An 18,962-nucleotide genomic window follows, 5' to 3' on the forward strand; every position below is an offset into this window, starting at 1 on the left:
ATGTGGGAGGAGCTGACAGGGCTGATTATTTGGTGGGATTCGCCATGGTGCCTAGGAGGTGATTTTAATATAATCCGCTTCCCATCAGAAAGACTAGGGGCTGTAAGTTATACTCCGGCTATGCATGAATTTTCGAATTTTATCTCTTTTCATGGGCTGATGGATATATCTATGGAAGGAGGCCTTTACACTTGATCCAATTCTTCCTCCGCTTCTAGAATAGATTGGTTTCTTTTCTCTCCGTTCTTGGCGGATCACTTCACTTAATTTTCATAGAGAACGCTGTCCAAAATACTTTCTGATCACTACCCAATTCTGTTGGAGGGGGGGAGTCATCGGAAAGGTAGAACTCCTTCTCGATTTGAAAATATGTGGTTGAGGGTGGAGAACTTTGTTGATAAAGTGAAGGAGTGGTGGGCATCCTATTCATTCCAAGGAACTCCTAGTTTCATAGTAGCTAAGAAATTGGCACCATTGAAGTTGGATTTAAAAAAGTGAAACGAGGCAGAATTTGGGAATGTCACTGCTAAGATACAGCAACTTTGGAACAAATTGAATGACTTGGATGTTAGAGAGGAAACTCATCCTTTAACAGCTGAGGAAAAGTTAGAACAAGCTACTCTTCGCACCGATATTGAAAAGTTCACTCTTTTAGAAGAGATTAGTTGGAGGCAAAAGTCTAGGGTGCTACATTTGAAGGAGGGGGATGCAAATACCAAATTTTTCCATAGAATGGCTAATTCTAATAGAAGAAATAATGGTATTGAGAGCCTTGTGGTTGATGGTGCCTTGTCTTTCAATCAAGGTATGATTGCTGATTACATCAGCAATAACATCACTCAACTTTTCGTGAATTTATACTCTGAGCAACAAGTTAGTCGATCATTCCCAGAAGTTTTAGTATTTCCAAGAATATCCAGTGATAATGCAGATCGACTAGATAGACCATTTGAGGAGGTGGAAATTTTTGAGGTCATACAAAATTTTAATGGTGATAAATCGCCTGGACCAGATGGATTTACAATGGCTTTCTTCCAAGCTTGCTGGGGGATTCTCAAACCTGATCTTATGGCTATGTTCCATCATTTTTTTGCTAAAGGCCGGTTTGAGAAAAGTCTGAATGCTACTTTCATTACTCTCATCCCTAAAAAAAATGAAGCATTTGAAGTAAAGGATTTTCGCCCTATTAGTCTTGTTTTGGGGGGGTGGGTGGGTTATAAGATCATTGCTAAGGTCTTAGCCACCAGACTTCGCACGGTTATGAAAGATATAATTTCGACTTCACAAAATGCTTTTGTGAGGAACAGGCAGATTCTTGACCCTGTACTTATTGCTAATGAATGACTTGATAGTAGATTGAAAAGTAGGGTGCCAGGGCTACTTTGCAAATTAGATGTTAAGAAGGCTTTTGATCACGTAAATTGGGGTTTTCTTATGTAGTTACTAGAACGGGGTGGGTTCTCTACCAGATGGAGGCGGTGGATTTTCTTTTGCATATCTACAGTTTGTTTTTCCATTCTAATAAATGGCACTCCTTGTGGGTTTTTTGAGAGCTCTAGGAGGTTGAGACAAGGTGACCCATTGTCTCCTTTGTTGTTTGCCTTGGTTATGGAAGCCGTGGGGAGAATGTTGGATATAGTTGTCCATGATGGTCACATGTCAAGCTTTGGTGTGGGGCGTATAAAGGGAAGAGCTTTGGTGGTGTCTCATCTTCTCTTTGCGGACGATACTCTAATTTTTTGTGATGCTGATCTGGATCAGATTTTGTTTCTCCGTGTGATACTTATGTGGTTCGAGGCGGTCTCTGGTTTAAAGATAAATTTGGGCAAGTCAGAGTTGGTTCCTGCTGGTACAGTGTTTAATTTTGACTTATTCTTGCACTTCCTTGGCTGTAAACAAGGTATTCTTCCTATGAAATATTTGGGTCTTCCTTTGGGAGCCAAATTCAAGGATAAGACAATATGGAACCCAATTTTGGAGAAGATAGAATGAAGGTTAGTAGGGTGGAAACGTTTGTATTTATCCAAAGGAGGTAGAGTCACGTTAATTAAAAGCACTCTATCTAATTTACCCACTTACTTTTTATCTTTATTTCCTATTCCTGCTGTTGTGGCTAACCGTATTGAGAAACTTCAAAGGAATTTTTTATGGGGTGGTATTGGTGATGAACCAAAATTCCATTTGGTTAAATGAGATACTGTTTGCTCTCCCATTTCTTCAGGTGGTTTGGGGATAAGGAAGGTAAGACAGTTTAATGAAGCTTTGCTTGGGAAGTGGTTATGGAGATTTGGGATGGAGAAGGCTGCTCTTTGGAGGCAAGTGATAAAGATGAAATACGGTTGTGAATGGGGTGGTTGGTGTACTAGGCCTGTTAATGGTCCACATGGTGTTGGCTTGCGGAAAAATATTAGTCAGGGCTGGCCTTTTTTTTCTGGCCACATTCTATATGTAATTGGAAATGGGTCTAGGGTGAAATTTCGGCAAGACCATTGGTGTGGTGAGACGTCTCTTGCATCAGCTATCCTGATTTGTATAGATTTTGCCGAGAAAAAGAAGCTAGCGTGGCTGAACTTATGAAGTTTGATAATGGAGTCTCGTTTTGGGATGTAAGTTTCTTTAGGAGTGTGCATCTTCAGGAATTAGAGGCCTTGACTGGTTTTATGGATACCATATATGGTGCATCGGTGAAGGGGTCCGGTGAGGATAAGATGAGCTGGAAATCTGATAAAGAGAAGGGCTTCTTGGTTAAAGGTTACTATGGTATTTTAATGGGCTCCAAAGATTGTAGCTTTCCTTGGAAAAGTATTTGGAAACAGAATATTCCATCTGGAGTAGCTTTTTTCGTTTGGACTGCTGCTTTAGGAAGATGCTTAACGATTGACAATTTACGAAAAAGAAAGGTTTGGATATTGGATTGGTGCTACATGTGCAAGTGTAATAATGAGATGGTTGATCTTCTTTTTATTCATTGTCCGGTTGTAATGGACTTGAGGGTTATGGTGCTTGGTTTGTTTGGAGTGAGCTGGGTTATGCCGCAATCTGTAGTGGGACTTCTAGCATGTTGGCAAGGCAGAGTTGGTCGTTATCGAAATGGGTTTATTTGGTTGATAGTTCCTCATTGTTTATTGTGGTGCCTTTGGAGGGAGAGAAATAGTAGGTGTTTTGAAGATAAGGAAAGATCCATTTCGGACCTAAAGCTATTTTTCTTTACAACTTTGATGGATTGGTTGGCTGCTTTGCGAAACCAATCATTTTCTTCTGTTTTTGATTTACTAGATTCTTGTAATTTCTGTTTTTGATTATTTACCCCCATTTACACTTCTTGTGTACTTGGTGTTCATTTTTTGTATCAATAAACTTATTACTTTCCAAAAAAAAAAAATCTTATCTTGTGATAATGCATATAGTTTATCATTGTACAAATTAGCTTTTAAGAAGCATCTCCTTGTACAAAAAATTTTTATTCCCTTTTGTATTTGCGGTTCGGGTATAGAACCGTGTCGAGCATGGGGTATCGCTTGGAGAGGGGGGTTCCACCCTATTGAAGGAGTGTGTAACGAGGGCTCCACTCGATTGAAGGAGTGTGTAAAAGGTGGCTCCGCCAACCTCGTAAAAATCTTGGTGTTTGCATTCTCTTTCCCAACACTATTTACTTTTCCACACTTGTATGTTTTTATTTAATTTGTTGTGATTATTGTATGTGTTTTAAATATTTGCATACTTGAATATTTGTGGGATTTGAGATTGATTAAAAAAACCCCAAGCTTGAGTTATACTGATAGATTGATTGAAAAACCCTAGGCTTGAGAAATACTGGTTGTGTTTTAAAATAGGGCAAAAAGTGACCTAGATTTTAAAATATCCAATCACCCCCCCCCCCCCGCCACTTGGGATTACACCAAAAAATCACAAAATATTTCAAGGCTGTGGAAGATCAGTTTCGTTCAGCAGACAAGTCCCTTGGAGGGAGATTAATGGCTAAACTTACCACCATGAAAATTGATGGTAGCCGAGGAATGAATGAGCATGTCCTTGAAATGACCAATCTAGCTACCAGACTCAAATCTCTGGGTATGAATGTTGATGAAAGTTTCCTAGTTCAGTTCATTCTGAATTCCTTGCCTGCTCAATATTTCAGATTCACTATAACACTATTAAGGAAAAGTGGAATGTGAATTGGCAAGTATGTTAGTTCAAGAAGAGGCAAGGCGTAGGCAACAAGGACAACATTTAATTAATGTTATGAGTCATGGAATTGGAGGCAAAGGAAAGAAACTGAAGAAGAGTTTCAAGAAAGATCCATTGAAGGTTGCGGGACCTTCTCATGACAATGAAGCACGTAAGAGGAAACATAATGGACCAAAATGCTATTTCTGTCATGGCTATGGGCATTTAAAATAAGAATTGCCCAAAACGTAGAACTTGGTTTGAAAAGAAAGGTAAGCTAGCTTATGTATGTTTCGAATCAAATATGACACAAGTTCCTTCTAATACATGGTGGATTGACTCTAGTTCTTCTATTCATGTTTCAAATTTGATGCAAGGATACCTTTTGATCCAGAACATAAAGGAAAATGAGCATTTTATAGTCTTGGGAAATGGAACTCAAGTACCAGTTATTCGTGTTGGAACTTTACGTTCGTTTTTAGAGTCAGACCACTATTTGGACCTATTTGATACTATTTATGTTCCTACTATTTCTAGAAACTTTATGGTGTTTATGCTTTTTATTTTGAACATAAGGGTTTTCATTTGTTGAGAAATGACTTATTTGTTGGTTCTAGTGTTTTATCTAAGGGGTTATATCGATTTAATCTTAACAAAAACTTTGTTGAAACACTTCTCACCCTGCATCATGATGTTGGAACTAAGTGTAGCAGAGTTAATGAGAATTCCTCTTTCTTGTATCATAAAAGACTGGGTCATATATCCAAAAAAAGAATGGAGAGATTGGTAAAAAGATGGGATTCTTTCAAATCTTGATTTTACTGATTTCAATGTATGAGTGGATTGCATTAAAGGAAAGCAAACCAAACATACAAAGAAAGGCGCCACAAAAAGTGGAAAACTTTTGGAGGTTGTCCATACTAGGGGTGAGCAAACGGTCGGTTTGGCCAGATTCGGTTAATTAACCGAATTAACTGAAAATTTCGGTTAATAAATTCTGTTAACCGAACCGACCGAACAAGGAAAGCTACCCGAACCGAACCCGACCGAATTCTTTTTCGGGTAATTTGGTTAACCGAATCTAACCAAAATAATTAAAATTAATTATTAAAGAATGGAATATGTACCTGAGTCACTGAGTCGATCCATCCAGCTACTGGAAGAGGGATTTAGGATCGGGATCGGGACAAGAACAGAGAACTGGGAAGTGGGAAGAGGGGCTTAGTCGCCGGCGCTTAGGGCCTGAGCCTCAAGCAAAGCAACGAAGATTGAAGAGACGATTTGCAAAGAGGGAGAAGGGAGAAGTGGAGAAGGAATGCCTGCTAAGTCTGGCGGAGGGAAACAGAAGAAGGACTGAAATCTGAAGGACTGAAATTTGAAGGAGAAGGAGAACTGAGGTTCGAGACCAAGAGGGGAGACTGGAGAGGCTGCGGCACAGAGGAGACTTTGAAGGAGAACTGGAGAAGGAAAACTGAGGGTCTGAGACCGAGTCATCAAGAAGCTGCGACGCAGATGAGAGGACACGAATAGTCGGCCAGTCGGGGCCATCTGGCACAGAGGAGAGGAGGGCATATAATATATATCTATTTTATATTTAAGTTTTAATTAATTCTTAATTCGGGTAATTCGGTTAACCGAATTAAATTCTTTCATAACCGACCAGATAACCGATTACCCGAAATTTAGCGAACCCATAACCGAACCGACCAACCCCTATTTGTTAACCAAACCGAACCGACCGAAATTGGTCGGTTAATTCGGTTAATTCAGGTTTACCCAAATTATGCTCACCCCTAGTCCATACTGATATTTGTGGACCTTTCAACTCACCGTCCTTTGGTGGAGAAAAGTACTTTATCACTTTCATCAATGATTTTTCACGTTACAGTTATTTCTATTTGTTGCATGAAAAGTCTCAGGCAATAAATGCTTTAAAGGCATATATTTCTGAAGTTGAGCGACAATTAGATAGAAAGGTGAAAATCATTCGATCCGATAGAGGTGGTGAGTATTATGGAAGGTATGATGGAATAAGACAATGTCTAGGACCATTTTCTAAATTCCTAGAACAGCATGGTATTTGTGCACAATACACAATGTCTAGTACGCCCCAACAGAAGGGTATGGTTGAAAGGCATAATCGTACTCTTACGGAAATGGTTAGGAGTATGTTAAGTAACTCCTCAGTACCCATTTCATTGTGGATGGAGGCCCTTAAGACAACCGTTTATTTGCTTAACTGGGTTCTAGTAAGGCATTTCAAAAGACTCCGTTTGAATTGTGAACAGGAAGGAAACAGAGTTTAAGACAATTTCATATCTGGGGTTGTCAAGCAGAGGCTAGGATCTATAATCCACATGAAAAGAAGTTGGATTTAGAACTGTAAGAGGGTACTTTATTGGCTACCCAGAGAAGTCCAAAGAGTATAGGTTTTACTGCCCTAACCATAGCATGAGAATTGTTGAAACCGGAAATGCCAGATTCCTTGAGAATGGTGAAATTAGTGGGAGTGATGTATAACGTAATGTGGTCATTGAAGAAGTTCGGGTGCCTATCAAGATACCCATAACTTCAATGTAAATTGTTGTTTTTCCAATTGTCGAATAGTATGATAACATTGAACAACAATCTAGTGATCAATCACTCCATGATGAGAACGTCACCAATGAACCAGTTGCCGAACAATCACAAGGAATAGAATTAAGGAGATCTCAAAGAAAAAGGAGATCAGCTATTTCAGATGATTATTTGGTATATCTACAAGAATCTGATTATGATTTGGGGACAAGTATAGATCCAGTTTCATTTTCACAAGCCATTGAAAGTAGTGATTCTAAAAAGTGGATCAATACTATAAATGATGAGTTGAAATCAATGGAACAAAATGAAGTTTGGGACGTCGTTGACTTGCCTAAAGGTTTTAAGACAGTCGGGTGTAAGTGGATCTTTAAGACCAAACACGACTGCAATGGCAATATTGAACAACATAAAGCTAGACTTGTTGCAAAAGGTTTCACTCAAAAGGGAAGTGTTGATTACAAAGATATGTTCTCTCTTGTATTGAAGAAGGACTCTCTTAGGATCATAATGGCTCTGGTGGCTCATTTCGATTTGGAGTTACAACAAATGGACGTGAAAACTATTTTCTGAATGGGAATTTAGATGAAGAGGTTTATATGGATCTACCTGAAAGTTTCTTGATTAAAGGAAATGAGCATATGGTATACAAATTAAAGAAGTCAATTTATGGACTTAAACAAGCTTCCAGACAATGGTATCTTAAGTTTAAATACCATCACGTCCTTTGGATTTAAGGAAAATACCGTTGATCGGTGTATATATCTAAAGGTCAGTGGAAGCAAGTTTATTTTCTTGATTCTGTATGTTGACGATATATTGCTTGCCAGTAATGATCTTAGTTTACTGAATGAAACTAACAGATTTCTTTCTATGAACTTTGAAATGAAAGATATGGGAAAGGCAACCTACGTGATAGGAATTGAAATATTTCGTGATATTGTTAGAGTTGTCTCAGAAGGGAAATATCAATAAAGTTCTAGAAAGGTGCGGCCACTCCTGCTCCTATTTGTAAAGGGAGACAAGTTCACTGAAAAAGATTGTCCACATAATGCATTAGAAAAAAAAGAATGGAAAATATTCCTTATGCATCTGTTGTTGGAAGCTTGATGTATGCTCAAACTTGTACAAGACTGAACATTAGTTTTGCAGTTGGAATGCTCGAGAGATACCAAAGTAATCCCGGAATGGAGCATTGGAAAGCTGCAAGGAAGGTTTTAAGATACCTGAAGGGAGCAAGACACTTTATGCTCACGTATCGAAGGTCTGATCAATTGGAGGCGGTTGGCTACTCCGACTCAAATTTTGCTGGTTATGTTGATAGTCGGAAGTCAACTTTTGGTTACTTGTTCCTATTAGCTGGAGGAGCAATATCATGGAAAGCGTCAAACAGACTATCATAGCAATATCTACTATGGAAGTTGAATTTGTGGCATGTTTTGAGGCCACAGTTCATACTTTATGATTGTGGAATTTTATCTCGGTACTTGGAATTGTCAACAGTATTGCCAAGCCGCTGAGAATGTATTGTGATAATTCCACAGCAGTCTTTTTCTCCAAAAACGACAAATATTCTAATGGCACTAAGCACATGGAGCTCAAATATTTGGCCGTTAAAGAGGAAGTTCGGAAACAAACAGTATTTATAGAACATATTAAAATTGAGCTCATGATTGCAGATCCTTTGACTAAAGGGTTAGCACCAATGACATTTAAGGAACATGTTGATCGCATGGGTCTTTGTTGCAATCCCTGAGGTATGTTTGTGGGTCTTTATATTTTTGTTCCATAACATCTATAGAGATATCACTAATTGTGTTTCATACATTTTTTTCTACTTTCCATCAATTACATAATTATGAAGATGGATTATTGATGACAGGAATCGTCTTTGACAAAGACATTTTGGGGACATTACAGTTACTTCCTATTGTGGATTATAATTAAGCGATTTGCTAGCATTGTAGTGCATGAAAGGGAAGATGTCGCTTTATTGATATTTACTGTCTTGACTCATGTTGGTAAGTTATTTAATTATAATATTATTGTAATTTCACTAAAGTACGAATAAGCTAATGTCATGCGCATATTATGTTTACGTTGTCAATCCAAATAAGTTTCATTCATATGGGCCAAGTGGGAGAATGTTAAAATATGTCCCACATGAAAGGGTAATATGGACATTATTTGGGCTTAATTGAATTAGGTGGCTATTGTCTTTTGAAAAGAGATTTAGTGAGAGATAATGGGGAAGTGGTTTTCCTATAGGCCTAATTTTATGGGGAGTGGGATAATGGTTTTATATTGAATGTAGGAATTGTCCTCTCTCTACCAATCTCTTCTTTTCATCAATTTTTCTCATATGGTGAAGCAAAGAAAGGGGGTTAAGTGAGAGAAATAATTTCTACAAGCCTTCTTCAAGATTGAGTTACGTTATGGCTGATTCCGGTATGTTGTTTATGAAACATTTATTTTCCGTATAAAAGATGATTATGTAATTTTCATGATAGTTGAAGATTCCTATTTCAGCAAATTTAATTAGAAAAGTTCTTACAAGGAACCCATTCGGATTTGCAAAATGTCCAGAACCAAGTTGTTCAACCAAGTTCATTGTACAGGACAATCACACAAACATGAATTGGTGCAAATCTAGCAGCCTACAGGCTACAACCTAGAGAACTAGATAGCTAAAACATCACAGCAGCAATATATTACAATTAACTCACACTCATGATACTAAATTGAATTGCAGTTACTGCTATGCACTTCTCCAATTAATGTCTTCCACCCAGATTACTGGTTCAGCAAAAAATTTTACCGTCGTTGGGCTATTTAATTCCCCGAAATTGTTGCCAGATATTCCAATGATCTCGTTAAATCCTTAAAATATAGAAAGAATTAGACAATCATCTTGAAGTTTTATTAGTTTCTTTGGTGAGAATTTGTACCTTGAAACGGCGAGATTCAGCGAGCTGTTGAATCCCAGTTAACTTCTGGAATATCCGAACCTCGTTCGATTGATTGGAACATCTTGGCATCATCTTCTCTTTCTTTTTTTTCTTTTTTCTCCAATAGTGGTCTCAAGGGATCGGAAAATGGTTGGAGAGACTGCAAGCGAATAGAGTACCGGACGATATAACGTCGTATTAGAGAAGAAAAAGGAAGAGGAAACAAAAAAAAAACTGTAGCTTGTAGCTTGATACTTTTACCAGCGAAAACTGTCGCCTCTAAAGGTTCAAAAGTCGCCAATAATAAAAATAATAATGATAATAGTTATAGCTCCTATTTAGTAATTAATAAAATTGAAAGTACTCAAAAGGCCAAAAATAAAAACTTGAACAATTAGTTAAAATATGATCAGAGCAATTAAAAATATAAAAAAAAATAACAATTAAAAGATACTTGTATGGCAAATACTGTGATTCTTTTAGTTGTTAACTTGTAGCTAATTTTTTGCGCATCTTTTGAAACATTTTTTTTGTGGAAGAATAGTTTTCATTTTTATGCTTGGATTGAATTTTAGTTTTGTAGCATTTTTATTTTACATACAAATTTTGGATACTCCATTCTTTATTTTTTGTATAATTATTTTTTGAGTTAGAGCTTATAAATTGTCCTACTTAAGATATTATTTGTGAAAGTTTCAAAAGTAGTTGCATCGTAAAGAGTTGATATTGTGGGCTAGAAGGCTTCTTGGTAATAAGAGGTTTTGAGTTTGATTACTCACAAAAATCAATCCTTAATTTATTAAGAGGTAACTGTGAGAAGGTTCAAAGGGTTCGTCTAAGTTAGATTTTTAAGTTAGAAAATAATTTATTTTAAACTAGCTCTAATGAAAATTATTGTTCATATATTTTTAAAATAATTGACCTTGTTATTTTTTACCTATTTTTTTTATCGCTATTGGAATGTATTTATTCATTGATATAACTAAGAAAGTTTTCTTAAAAAATGGAGTAAATAATTTAGTTAAAACTAAATGAAAAATATGATAAATAGGTCTATTTGGCTCAAGAAATTTATTTGAGGAAAAGATAATAAGAAACTCATTTTTTATTATATTTTCTTTTTATATTAAATAATTTTAAAATTATAATTTTTTAATATGATTAAAATGTGGAGAAAAAAGTTAAATGCTATGAATTGTAAAATAATTTTTTTGTTGATTTTATATATTTTTATTTTATTTTTTCACTTCCATTGATAATAAAATATGGAAAAATGGATCCCTTCAAATTTTTTTATTAATATTCTTCAAGTTTCAAATAGGGTTTAAAATATTTTCACCAGTGTTTTATTCATATACTTTGGCCCCAGCCCCCAACTATTATTTATTGATTCCTCACCACTGATAAAAACAACTATATGTAAAATATCCATGCCATATATACTAGATTAGACAAAGCGCTCAAATGCCAACTGAAAATGGAATTAATTTAGTTTATTTAGTCTTAGCCTAAATTCAAATGTATCAAAGAAAAAAGTGAGAAAATAAATATACTTACCTTACAAAAATAAATATGAAAAATAGATGTGAAGAGAAAATAGTAGAAAATGCAAATTTGAGTTATAATCATCCACTTACCTTTAATGCAAATTTGATTTATAAGTTATGAACAAACCCTTTAATGAACTAATTAGTCCCAAAGTTTCAATCTTAGTTTTGATGATGACAAAAGCAATGCGAAGTTCTAATTATTTGTACAAGTGTTTTTTGATGCATAGATAAAACTTTTCAAGAGAAAGATGAAATTATCAAAGATACATAGATTTCAAGATTTAAGTAGTAAAGAGGCTGAAGGAGGAAGGGTAAATTAAGATATTGAAAAGCATAGACCAAGGAAGAGGAAGTTTTCACTTCTCTCGGGACTGTAAGTTTAGGGAGCATGTTAATCTCTCAGAAAAGTTTTAGAGCCATGCTCTCATAAATTTGCAATTTTACATTAGACTTTGCTTGATTTTTTCCTCAAAAAAAAAAAAAAACCTCTAGGGGTATTTTTGTCATTTACTTTTAAATCCTAATCAAATGCTTCCGATTTTAAGTTTTCATATAAAACAACTTGTATATAAATTTCACATCAATTGGAGGTCATTTGATTAGTTTTTCAAACAAAGAAAATAAAACAACAAAAAGTTGCATATCTGTAATTTATAATTAGTTTTCTCTTAGAATGAGACCTTTAAAATTATAAAAAATATTTTTGCCATAAATTAGACTCCTGGAGCTTTAAGTTGGCACACTATATATATATGTTTTGAACTAATATATTGAGCGCAATAATTTATTGAATACAAAGTATTTATACTATCGTCCTTTTCTCCTTGTAAAGACATCCAATTGACTTGATAATCTTTTTTAAAATAAATAAAATTCAAAAATGAATTGTTTGACTTATAAACCACTGTTTTTGGACACGTGTACTAGTAGTTGGAAAGTTTTTAAGTTGACTAACCAAATATGGTAGCAGTCATTTTCACTATATAACCTATGTGCAGTAAATGAATTATATTTTATATTAATCACATTCAAATGATTTGAAACTTGATTTGTTTTAAACTATACTCACTTTGGGATATTAAATATTTTTCTTATAATTTTTTAAGCGATTGTAATGGTCATTTTAGAATTTCCAAGTTAAACTATGTGAATTGTTAAAATTTTCTCTTAACATGCGTATGTTGTTGGAGTGACTTAAAGTGTGTCACTATGCAATTCCAACGACTAATAGGTTTTTGACTATAAAAGAAGGTCTTCATGGTGCTCCAATGAAATCAAAAGATTCACATACTTTTGAACTCTCATTCTCTCATTAGTTTTCAAGTTTTATTTGAGTTTTAGACTTGAGTCTCTCTCCAAGATTTATCTACATTGTAAGAAGATTATAGAGTTGAGTTTTTTAACTTGGTTGGAATCAAGGGAGGGTTTTGGGTTGTTGAACTTTCAAACTCAGGGTAAACCAAGTTCGGTTTGATTGTACAGGAAGTGCGGAGCTTGCCTATTGCAAAGTAGCCTTTGATTAAAAGTTTGTACTCATTCATTAGTGAAAGGTATTAAGAAGAATGATCTTAACACAAATGGACATAGACAAGTTGTCAAACCACTATAAAAATCCTAGTACACTTCTCTCTACTCTTCCTTCTTTCTAATTTATTTACATTGTTTGTATTGTGTTTGATTACTTATCTTCAACACTTTAATATTTGTGATTTTTCACTTGTGCTGCATAAATTAACTGATTTAGTATTTTTGTACTTTGAAAGTTTGTATTTTACTTGCACATTAGCACCAAATCATAGTAGTTTTTGAAAATATACACACTTAACCAAAAAAAAAATAAGCAAGAAATTTTTTAGAGTAAAGAAAAACACTTGTAATTTACAAAAGTTGTTTGAGTAATAAGGGAAGAGGCAACTATTTTCGATATGAATACTTTTTCTCTTATTGTTCTTAAAATGCCCTTCTCCTTCAAAATTAAAATTAATTTATGAACTAATAGCTAACTAAAAACAATTAATATTGCTCTAAAAAACCACCAAAACTCTCCTATTATCTCGTAGAAATAAAAAATTTAAAATTTAAAATTTCAGAACACATACATAGTGCATGGTCAATCAAACTAATGGAGGTTGACCGTAGTCCGTAGACATGAACATTTTTCTTGTCAATTTGATGTTTACAAACTTTAAAAAAATACAGTCCTAAATCCATTTGATTGATTTTAAATAATTTTCACATACCAAAAATATTATTAAAGTGCTTACGCAATTTTTTATTTGCTTAATAGAATGTGGCGAAAATGAAATGAAATAAAACATAAATAGTGAAATTAATTGACAGTTTAATTTAATTTCATTTGATTTTTTTTTCATTTTTGCATTCCAAAATTCATATATGATCAAAGTTTATCATTTTCATAAAAACAATCATAGGAGACGATATCGAGTGCACGAGATTAAAAGGCTAAACGTAAATCTTCAAGCTTTATTTATTTAATTATTCAACTATAAAATTATCTTTTGTTTTTTGGTTCATCAAGAGACCTATTTTTGTTTGAAATTTTCAATGAATTTCATACCACTTACTCCCTTCCAAAATATATAAAATAAACAACTTTAGAATAGAAGAAATTTAACTAAATAAAAATTTATATTAAAGATATCATGATCTGTACTTCGAAAAAATTTTAGTTCAAATTTTTATTCCATTTCTATTCCTACCTATAATGGTCTTGTGCCCAATTCCGGTGAGGTATTGTTCACTTTGGCCAATTGACTTCATAGGTTTATCCTATAAAAGACACCTCACATGGTTGGCGTCAAAACCATCTTTATAAGTCCAACTGTCTAATAATACGCATTTCATGGGAGACTGTGACATATTTTTTTGTCCAATTTCTGACATTTTGGTCAAAGTAGCTTACATATTATTTTAGGATCCACCCACATAATACTACCTCAAGGGTGTATTTGATACCAAATGTAACGATATCGATCTTGGACCCAACTTTAATGAGATATGTTTGCTTTGGTTCACTTGTGTCGTGGATTTTTACTATAAATTAATAACGTCTCATGTAGTTGGAATTCAAACCATCTTTATAAGCCTAAGATCTCCCTAACACACATATGATGAAAGACCATGATACTATTCATTACGCACGCCAAACATGACGTTAGTACTATCAATTAGCAAAACAATTTATGCAAATAAAATTAAAATATCCATTTGCTAGAAAAATAAATCAAAAGCAACAATTCGTAATTATTTTTGAAAAATCAATTAAATAAACCCATTTACGTCATCATGATCTAAACTCTCACTTTTTTTTTCTTTTTTTTTTTATGACCCAGAACTTCAACCTAAGCGAGTACTTTGAACCCATTTAGACGATAGCAAACTGGAGAATGAAAACATTATTGCCAACCCAAGCGGCAACAAACCTAAGAATGAAAAAATTACCACTTGCCCAATCATAATCTAAACTCTTGCAAAGTGCATATATGGCTATTATTGCCATTCACATAAATAGTAAATCAAACTTTAATTAGATAAATAAATATTAAAATAAAATCATCATCCTTGAAATGTAATTTAAATGAATATCAAACTAAGACCAAATTATGAAAAAAAAAAATACAACTACAAATAACATTGAAGTACTCCTACGTACACAAAATCCTGAAAAAAAAATGGACCAAAGGAAGAAACAAATTGTATTAAAATAGTTGCACATATAATTAAAATGAATAAAAGAGTTTGCTCATTTATTAAAAAAACAAAATTATACATATAAATATGTAAGGCTAGTAAATCAATTAATTAATTAGGGGCCAACTGGCTTCCCTCTCTCTCTTTCCCTGGCCACAGCTTCTTTCATGGCTTCCTTCCTCTTTTTGCTAGCTATTACTTTTGCCTGAACACCCCCAGCATTTGGCTCCTTTTTCTCCGCCGGCGGTGGCGGCGGAGGGCGTCTGGCAGCCGCCGATGCGCCCTTCTCGCTCATCATCAACTCCGCCACTGCACTTCCCAAGCTCAGTAGGGTAATAGACCTGTGCCCATGCATGCATGGAAAAATTTTCATTGTCATACGATAATAAAATTGTTTTTGATCAAAATTATAATTAACCATTGGCTTATAGTTAAAAATATACTTTGCAAACCAAACGTGACCTAATTATTTTGTCCCACTCTCTCTCAGCTCTTTCAAAATAAAATAAAATAAAATAACCAAAGTTCCAAACTTTTTTTTTATTGAGAAATTAATGCTTGACATAGTAAGATATGGGCTTTGTACATTACATTTCGAAGTTGCAACTCATCAAACATATGTAAAATATTATATTATTAAGTATTATTTGGAAGTCGGAAAAGAAAAGAAAAGAAAATATTAAAAAAAAATCACATTTTCATGTTCGTTATCAAGAAATTAGAAAAGAAAGTAAAAAATATAGCATGTCTATGAACAAAATTTTGATTTTATACATTATTGCTATTTAATTTTTCTTAATTTTAGTCATATTAAAATTATATTTTTATTTTTGATAAAATTTGATAGAGAAGGAAAATACAATAAAAAATGGGTTTTCTCTTGATTTTCCTTTTTTTTCTTTTCTTTCCCTAAAATAAATCTTTGTTCCAAACAGACCCTTAATGTATGTTTGAACATACTAAAATAATTAGCTATAAATTGCTCTTTTCACTCTTGTTTGCTTGTGAAAAATAATTTTGTCTATGTTTAGTTTTTTAAATATATATTTTAAAAACATCGTCTATTTTTTTAGTCACCAAATTGATATAGGAAAGTTGGAAGTCGGTTTTTTTGCTTTTTTTTTTTAATTTCATATAAATAATTAAATGTTTAAAAAGTATATGCCATTTTTTTAATTGTTTATAAATTTAGACATGAAATAAAAAGAATTTTTCACGACTAAATATGTGTCGTCATTATTATTATTAGTATTTTTTTTTTCTTTAAAAAATTTGACATATCAATTTTTTAACTATTTGGGACCCCTTTGAAGCAAGAATCTTGTGAGAGAAAGAAAAGAAAAAATGAAAAGAAGGAAATTAATTTTTATTGTTTTTTCTTTATATTAAAATTTGTAAGGAAAGAAAACTCGTTCAAGTATAATTAAAAGTAAAAAAAAATAATAAATTAAGGTTTAGAAAAAAAATTACAACGAAGAAAAAATGGTAATAAGTAAAACTTTAGAAAAAAAAAAGAGTGTAATTTAATATAACTTCATGCTTAATTTACCCATAAAAATATCCATATATCGATCGAGATTAAATTTTTAAAAAGCCATAATCTTTTTTGTTTAAGAAAATATATATTTCTTTTATTTTTATCAAAAAAATTCAGACCGAATCTATCAATTTTAAAAATTTTGCATTTCAAAAATACATCAAAGGAAATGCGATATTAATTAACACTTAAAAAAATCAAAGCTATGCTTGGTGCATGAATTTCAGACTTTGAATTAAAATTTAGTTAATTGTTTACCACTTTTTATTCAAATCCAAATTCAAACTCTCCCCAAACATGGAATAAATGTAATTTAATAAAACTTCAAATGCAATTTACCCCCAAAAACATATCCGTATATCTTCAATTTTAAATTATGAGAGAGAGAGAGAGAGAGAGAGAGAATTCGAAGAACCTGCGATGAAGGCCATCAAGTGGGCCTTGATGATGAAAAGCCCAGGCCCTCTGGAAGCCCAAATAAGGAACAGAGTTGTTGTCCTTCTTCTTCATCTTCTCCTTCAGTCTTGTTGTTGAGAATGGAGGTGCAGCAATGGTGGCTGCTGCTGGGTTTACCAGTTGGGCTGCCATTGATCCTCTTCTCACTCTACCTTCCTCTTGCTTTCTCTCTCTATCTTCCTCTTGCTTGTTCCTTGTTTGGATTCAAACTATAATTAACTCTTTCTTGTTTTTCCTTTTCCTAAGAAGTGTCCTTGTGATGCAAAGAAACAGAGAATAATAAGCAAGTCCATGGTCAGTTTGGATAGTGCTGTGAGCTTCCACGTTAAATGGGCTTGGGTTTCCATTGGTTGGCTGTGGATAGGCCCTCTGGCTGTGGGCCCACTGTGGTCCATTTACTCATTTTCGCCTCATGCCAATTGAATAAATTTTTATTTTATTTCATTTTCATTTTTTGCCTCATTTTAATTCAATTTTTAGAAGACATAGTTTTTTATTTATATTTTCTTACTCATTATTTTAAAATATTTTCATTTTTATGCATAAATAAAAATTCCTGAATTCTGCATTTAAATTTATATGAATTTAGGTAAAATTAAAAAAAAAATAGTACCACTTTTTGCATTTATTTAAATTCACACAAACTTAGAGTTAATCTTATAATGCCCAAAATCTATTTTCGATTTTAAATATGATCGTAGTTTTACAAACTATTATTTAATTTCAATATTCATAAATAATGAATATATAGTAATTTTACAAAAAAAATAATTTTAATTTTATGGTACATCCATTGATGCATTTATAATAATTTATCGGGCGAGCCATGAGTGGAGGTATCAGGACTTTGGAGTCATCAAAGTTCAACTTTGCCCTTACCACACAAGTGGGAATCGAATCTGGGACCTTGGGATTCCCATATTTATTCCTACGCCTTCGAGTAAGTCCAACTTTACATAAATTTATACTTATTCTGCATTTGAAAGTATATTATTGAGACCTTGGATTTGTTTAATAATGCAAATCAAATATAAATTAATTTAAGCAAATTAGATTTAGTTTTAGCAATTATAATTTTTTTTTTTTATTTTCCGAGTACAATGTGCTATTTATAGGGGAATCATATTAGTGTTTCTTGTACAAATAACTTATTCGATTTCCAAAAAAAAAAAAAATCTGTGTACAAATCTAAGATACAAGTTTGAATGAGTTATTTTTGTTAAAATAATAATCACTTGTCAACTATTAGGGTTTGTGTTTTCTATTGACAATTTAAATTGTTAAAGGGGGAAAAATAGGACAAATTAGAATGATTTATAGATATAATAAATTTTTAAAAATCTTAATTGACTATTTTGAAGTTTAAAATTTATCAATGGCTACGACCATTGATAAAGCTCAGACAATGTTGGTTTGGGCAACCACACTAAAAGTTCAGTCGACCGAAAGGTTATTGTTTGTTTTGAAATTCATTATTTTAATTGGTTCAGACGACTGAACTCTCAGTTCAATCGACCGAAGTGCACAATATATTTTGCGAACAACACGATTTCTTTCTGCTTTTGAAATATATTGTTATCAAAACTTAAGCAAACGGTAAGATTTCAAACCTAGTTATATAAAGCAACCCCTAATCATGTTTGGGCAACAAAATAGCGAGAAAATAGATTAATTTCATTCTTGAACAGCTGTTGTGCACTATTCCTCTTTTCTGAATTAATTTTCTGGTTTTATACTTCAAGTTTAAAGTTTTCAAACCCATAAAACTTAACCAATCTCTTGAGTTTTGTAGCAAATATTGCTTTGAGAGTATTAGGGTGATTTTCACATGTACGAATCTACTCTTTGAGAGAGTTTGCGTCTATTACAAAATTTGTTGCTAATGTATTTGTAAACTAACGATTCGAGTATGAATTATTGACAAGCACGAAAGGTATTCTTACTTGAGAGGTGCTCTACCTATTGAAAGAAGAGGTGTTTCACCTATTGAGCAAAAAGAGGTGCTCCACCTAGGGT

At 33.3% G+C, this 18,962-nt stretch overlaps 2 protein-coding genes across 3 annotated transcripts in view; both read right to left on the bottom strand.

The window, feature by feature from the left end:
• The window catches only part of LOC131150491 (uncharacterized), a 56,110-nt gene extending 46,137 nt beyond the window's left edge, over positions 1–9,973 (bottom strand). Inside the window, exon 1 of one of the 2 annotated variants that reach the window (XM_058101221.1) lies at positions 9,693–9,973. In XM_058101221.1, the coding sequence (XP_057957204.1) occupies positions 9,693–9,785 (93 nt within the window). In that variant the 5' untranslated portion in view covers positions 9,786–9,973. The remainder of the gene's footprint in view (positions 1–9,692) is intronic. The other variant, XM_058101222.1, reaches the window with a different exon arrangement.
• A 4,962-nt stretch (positions 9,974–14,935) lies between these two features.
• On the bottom strand, positions 14,936–17,243 carry LOC131150492 (uncharacterized). Its single transcript, XM_058101224.1, has 2 exons — positions 16,906–17,243; positions 14,936–15,294 (listed from the first exon to the last, which is right to left on the bottom strand). The coding sequence occupies exons 1-2, from the start codon at positions 17,076–17,078 to the stop codon at positions 15,069–15,071; spliced, it is 399 nt and encodes a 132-aa protein (XP_057957207.1). The 5' UTR covers positions 17,079–17,243; the 3' UTR covers positions 14,936–15,068.
• Positions 17,244–18,962: the final 1,719 nt, after the last annotated feature.

This window comes from Malania oleifera, chromosome 3 (assembly GCF_029873635.1).
Source record: "Malania oleifera isolate guangnan ecotype guangnan chromosome 3, ASM2987363v1, whole genome shotgun sequence".
NCBI lineage: Eukaryota > Viridiplantae > Streptophyta > Magnoliopsida > Santalales > Ximeniaceae > Malania > Malania oleifera.